Consider the following 6,043-nt stretch of genomic DNA (forward strand, 5'->3'; position numbering starts at 1 on the left):
AAAATTTTTTAGATTTGTATATTTTCAATAAAGAGTAAAGTATCGTTTTTGTCCTCAATGTTTAGGGTAAGTCCTATTTGTATCCTTAATGTTTAAATCGTTCTATTTGTATCTCTAACATTTATAAAAGTGATTTAATATTATTCTGCCGTCAATTATACTAACAAATCATATTGTATTTTTCAATTATTCTCACTTGGATGTGTTCGATTTCAATATTGTATCCATTATTTGTGTTTAGGTTCAATTATGTCCCTAGAAAAGTGAAGTATGTAAATGTTGCAGGGATTAATTTTAACTTTTGATGAGCTATTTTTCGAATTAAATCATCAATTGTGTCCCAAACATTTTTATTACTCATGATGTGTAATTGAGAATAACATTGAATCACTTTTACAGATATAAAGAATACAAATAGGACGATTTAAATGTTAGAGACACAAATATAATTTACCCCGAAAAGAAAAACGATACTTTACTCTTTCAATAACCGCCGTGATGTATAGTTTAAGAAATAGAACGTAATTACTTGTTAAGAAAAAGAAATACAATGCAATTAACCCCATTTAAGCTTACAATTCTATTTCAGATATGGGGGTGCTAGTTGGGAAAGGTGGCTTTCATGGAAATGTTATAAGGATTACACCTCCATTATGTTTCACTAAGGAAGATGCAGGTTTGTTATTGTCATCACTATCATCACCTTTTTTTTCTTTCTCTTCATAGTACTTATTATATGTTTTCATGCTAATTCTCGCCATTTTTTGCATCATTATATAGATTTTCTTGTAGATGTGATGGACTACACAATGTTAAAGATGTGAAGCCTATTGCACTATGCCATAATCTTGGATGACGAACATGCTCTAATTGTGATCTTATTAGTGTAATATTTTAGTTTAGAACGGTCTTTGCACTAGAGTAAAGCATGTTATATTGTTATGTATAATATATGAGTTAGCATTAAATTTTCTTTTTTATATTATGTATGTGATTATGTACTTACCTCCGGCTTACACTTAATTATTAGTAATTAAATCGCATGGAGAACTTAAAGACTTAAAGTTTATTCAAACTGAAATTGAAATTTAAGATTTGAAATAAAAAATAAAACCCTGATTGTTAGCTCTTCAATGTATTGTGGAAACCTACATCAATTGCACCAATCTTAGGACGAAGTTAAAATCTACATAAAAAATAAGACAACAAATAAAATGCACTAAAGAATAAATAAAGACACAAATTTTTAAGTTTACATATACTCAACCCATTTTACAAGCTATTCAAGGTACAAAGCGTCAAAACCACTTCAAGTCTAATAATATATAGTGACTTCTAAATCCATGTCCAAGAAATCAAAATTTGACAATCAATGTAAAGTCCAAATCTAAAATATTCTAACACATAATTTCTTAGAGAAAGTCTGTTAGGGACTTGGATATTATGGGTGCTCAAAGTCTCACATCGAGTAGTATGGGATGCTTGATGTTGTATATATGGAGAGTGGTTATTCACCTTTAACAGTTAATTTTTAAAGTGTGATTTCCCACTTTTCTTAAATACTTAACAATTATTAAAGATTTGGGTATTATGGGTGCTCAAGGTCCCACATTCATTCTATTCATGACTTAAGTTGAAAGTTAATATACATACGAACCAAGTGCCAAATACTCTTAGCTTAAACTTTTAAATGAAGTTATCTAAGACTAAGAGACATCTCTAAGAGGAATGTGTTTCTACCATATAATATATAAGAGCACGAAATTTACTTGCTTCGTTAATTATATCAAACGAAGCATCGTTAACATCTATCACTCATCTACCATTCTCATTCAAAAACAAAATTTTTAAATTTAGCTCTTTTAGCCTTTTTTCTTTAGCAATTGTACTAGACAAAGACATTATAAAAATCTATAGTTCTTTCAATAATTTTGTTTGTCATTGTATCTAAGGCAATGTTACAAGATTGTAAATGCTCAGGAAAAATTCATTAATAAGTTAGATTAAGAGATTCAAACTCTTTCTACGAGAAATTTATTGCTCCCTCTTAGAAATAAGAGACTAAAAATTGGAGAAAGAATTTGTATATTATTGAGTGTGTTCAATTTGTCTATTCAAGTTGTCTTGAATGATACAATATAAAAAGGTATTTATAAGAATTAAGAGAATTGTAATAATAAAGACCTATTTTCTTATAATAAATATTCAGATATATTAAATAATTCTAATTGATCCTAATTATATTCTAACACTTTCCATTTTTCGATGGCCATGTCTTATGTCTAAGGGCAGTGGGAGTGGGGTGGTTTATTTTCCCAAAAAAAAAAAGAAAAAAAAATCTAACAAGTAACAACTATTTAAAAGAGGAAGAGAGATGTGTTGGTTTATACGGATAATTATAAAAATATTTTCTCCCCTACAGTGAAAAACTTTGTAATATAACTACTGTATGCTATACTCCAAGATCTGCTTACCTTCCTAATAATCAAGGGGTCACTACTACCCAATTCCTCTTCGGTCAGTGACAATGCAACTTCTTCCAATGCCACTTTTGAATAGGGAAATGTTAGGGGACAATAATTTTGTTGAACAATATGAACAACTACCAATCAAATAAAAATACACTACACTTTCAAATTAACCCTCTAAATTTTAATATTAAAATAATCATCCGTACACTAATAAAATGAACATCTGATATATCTATTGTTTACATTGTTTAATATTTTCATCGTTTATCTATACTTTTCCTTGTAATAATGATTCCAATTTCACATTGAATGGATAAGATCAAAGTACATGCATTTGCACACAATAATAAGCTCTAATCTACCTATATATATAGAGATGAAGCAATAATATTAAGCATACCAATCTAATAAATAATCTCTCTCAACACATAGCTTTCACATTCTTTCATGGCAAATAACAATGCAACTACACTCTCACTTGAGATGAAGGATGTTGTGATCATTAAACCTTCCAAACCAACACCTTCTTGTGTTCTTTCTCTATCAAGCATTGACAACAATCCTGAGCTCAACGTTCTCTGTCACATCATTTATGCATACCAAGCAAATCTTGATGACCCAAAAGGCCAATTACTATTAGATCCTTGTCATGTGATAAAACAAGGCATTTCAAAGGCTTTGGTTTACTATTACCCTCTTGCAGGTAAGATAATAACAAATAATGGTGGTGATGGAAGACTTGGAATCAAGTGCAATAATGTTGATGATGGAGTTCCATTCTTGGAGGCAGATGCTAATTGTGAACTCTCTTCTCTTCACTATCTTGAAGGGATTGATGTTCCAACAGCACAGAAATTGGTGTTTGATTATGACAACCCTTCTCTTCATCATGATCAAACTAGTCAACATCCCTTGGTTTTCAAGGTGACTAAACAATCATGCCATACATACTTTAAAATTGGTGATATACACTTATTAAAACCCAACCGTATATATCAATACTCTTATTATGCATTTTTTTTTTTACCAAGGATAAGAGACTCGAACCCGCAACCTCTTAATTGAGTATGGATAGACTATGCCATTTGAGCTATAACTTTGGCTACTCTTATTATGCATTTGGATGCATTATTATTCTTTTTCACATATCTCCATAGTTTTCTTTTGAATTTAATTTTGATTCAGTGATACAATATAAACAACTTTATGCTGTCATTTAATTAGATTTTCATATTTAGATAATTTTTTTAATTATCAGTAAGTTTGAAAATTAATTATTTTTATTAATATGACAACACATGATTAAATGATCGTGTAAAATTTTTTATACTACCATTGGATGAAAATTAATTTTTTTTTTCTTTTGTTAAGATAANAAAGCGAAAAATCACCCAAAATCAGAATCAACCATAGAAAAGCAAGCCAAATTCCATATATTAGGATCAAACACTTTCAGCTGATCAAGGAAACTTAAGTTAAATCCAAACACTAGTCACATTGACTCTAAGGAAATGCATAATGAAGCACCCAGAAAAAACAAAACGTAAGAACTTTCAACATGATCTACACACCTTTAGCATTAGTAGACCACATTGGAGGATCAACAACACGCCGGAAATTGTCGCGAAGATCGAGGAAGCTCTGGCGAACAAGCAAAGCTGTTCTCATGGACTCCTGGAACTCCGTCACCATTCCCATCGGTAACCCCTCCGGTAACACAGAGTTCAACCCCCCCTTCCTGACCCAAAAAAAAAAAAAAATTTCACCAGTGCACATAAGATGTTCGAAGAAATGTCACAACGAAAGAAATGTCAGAAAGTACGTGAATTTGAAGTAGGTGGAAGCGTGTTGGCGAGCGAGGTGTGAGAGAGAAGGAGCGGAGGTAAAGAGGGGGCGGCCACTGGGGCCGACGTCAAGGGAAGGGTTCTTGTCATCTTCGGCGAGGAGGCGGAGGCGCTCCTGTCGATCGGAGACGGCCTGGCCGGCTATGGCAGCGGTGGCGGCGGCGCCGGGATTCCTGGGATCGGGTTTGAGAAAGTGAGCGGGCTTGGAAGAGTAGCGAAAAGTAGGAGCCACGCGCCATGGCTGGATTTTGGAGTTTGTTGTCGCTGTGGCTCTCACAAGGGACCGCAACATTTCTCTCTCTTTCTCTGGTTTTGGGTTTTGGGTTTTGGAATGGCAGAGAAGAGGGTAGCGAAGTTGGGAAATTGAGGAGTGGTGTAGGGGTGTTATTGTACTTTCGTATTGTAAAGGAATACAAATTCATTCTTGGGCTGAAACCTCTATTTTTTTTTTTACAGGAACTCAGTATTAGGCTGAAAATATTGGCTTGGGCTTTAACGCTAGAGAAATAATGTAATCTAGATAAATATACTTATTTATTTTGTGTGATATTGTATTGATTCATGCTTTATTTATAATTAAAAAAACTTATAAGACTTACCTTAAAAAGCATGAAGCACTGATAGGAGTTAGAAGGAACGATTCACGAAGCCAAGTTGCCACAAAAACGGATCTTGTAACTGTTACCTCTTCCCACTTCACTCTGTTTCTCCTCTGCTACCAAATTTCTTACCTTACTCTCTCCCAACTTGTGTCTCAAACTCCACAACAAACACATAAGGTATATGCTCATGTTACTTGTTTTGTTGCACTTACACAATTTTAATTTATTATTTTTTTAGGTTATTCTTGCATTAAAATATTATATTTCTATATCTAATATCACTCTATCTTAATGTATAAGAAACTACCGAATTAATCAACGTTTTTCAATTAAAAGCTTAGGTGATGATTTTAAATTGCGATTGCAAATGTAATTTCGCCACAATTGTTTCAATTGAGGAAATTGTGATTTATTTTTGCAAAAAATAAGTGTTACACTACAATTGCATTGTACGGTAGTCATCTCCCAGTTAATAGAAAATATTCGAACTCGCATTTTTGTTAAAAATATTTCGAGTCTTTACCACTTATATCGATCTTGATGAAGACTAGCTCAAACCTGACCTATTGATTTTATAAATGGACTACATTACTAGTGTTATATAAATACCAACCTTTTGGTGCATTAAATTTTCTTGCATGAGGAGGTTGATTTCATGAGTTTCTAATTGGTCATAGAACTGTGTATCATCATAATTAAGGTCTTACAATGGCTGGAATATCATTGCTTTTGGATCTATGGAGGAAAAACCAAAATTTTAACACTGCAAGAAACTATCAATCTTCATGGTTCATCTCTGCATCTGCTACCACTGCCTCTTTTGCTGTAGGATCCGCTTTTGCTTCAAAGGACTTTTTTGGGTATGATCCTTCACCCTATATATAGCTAGTTTATCTAATTGAATGTCTATATTTTATGGACAGTTATTTATAATTTCTTTTGAAAAAGAATGTTAAATTATGGTTTTTATAATTTCATCAACTTTTTAAGTAAGTCTTTCAATTAAAAGAATTTGTAATTAAATGTTTATATTAGATACAAATTTTCAGTAGATTTCTTTTAATATATAGTTATCGTTAAAAAAAATGGATTTTTTTAATATATTTACTAATGAGAAAGAATATTC

General features: G+C 32.1%; 2 protein-coding genes across 3 annotated transcripts in view; one reads left to right on the forward strand and one right to left on the reverse strand.

The window, feature by feature from the left end:
* The window catches only part of LOC107644266 (alanine--glyoxylate aminotransferase 2 homolog 3, mitochondrial), a 4,849-nt gene extending 3,799 nt beyond the window's left edge, over positions 1 to 1,050 (forward strand). For both annotated transcript variants that reach the window (XM_021115890.1, XM_016348125.2), the window contains exons 8-9: positions 590 to 676; positions 781 to 1,050. In XM_021115890.1, coding sequence (XP_020971549.1) covers positions 590 to 676; positions 781 to 824 — 131 coding nt within the window. In that variant the 3' untranslated portion in view covers positions 825 to 1,050. The remainder of the gene's footprint in view (positions 1 to 589; positions 677 to 780) is intronic.
* On the reverse strand, positions 3,869 to 4,688 carry LOC107644348. The gene is made up of 2 exons (XM_016348217.2): positions 4,294 to 4,688; positions 3,869 to 4,209 (listed from the first exon to the last, which is right to left on the reverse strand). The coding sequence occupies exons 1-2, from the start codon at positions 4,605 to 4,607 to the stop codon at positions 4,035 to 4,037; spliced, it is 489 nt and encodes a 162-aa protein (XP_016203703.1). The 5' UTR covers positions 4,608 to 4,688; the 3' UTR covers positions 3,869 to 4,034.

The sequence above is a fragment of the Arachis ipaensis genome, chromosome B01, assembly GCF_000816755.2.
Source record: "Arachis ipaensis cultivar K30076 chromosome B01, Araip1.1, whole genome shotgun sequence".
Taxonomy (NCBI): Eukaryota; Viridiplantae; Streptophyta; class Magnoliopsida; order Fabales; family Fabaceae; genus Arachis; species Arachis ipaensis.

Excerpts from the sequence above, each read along its gene's own strand:
- LOC107644348 (XM_016348217.2), bottom strand. The coding sequence starts at position 4,607 with ATGTTGCGGTCCCTTGTGAGAGCCACAGCGACAACAAACTCCAAAATC. Across the intron at positions 4,210-4,293 it reads TCCACCTACTTCAAATTCAC|GAAGGGGGGGTTGAACTCTG; the intron begins GTACTTTCTGAC and ends TTTTTGGGTCAG.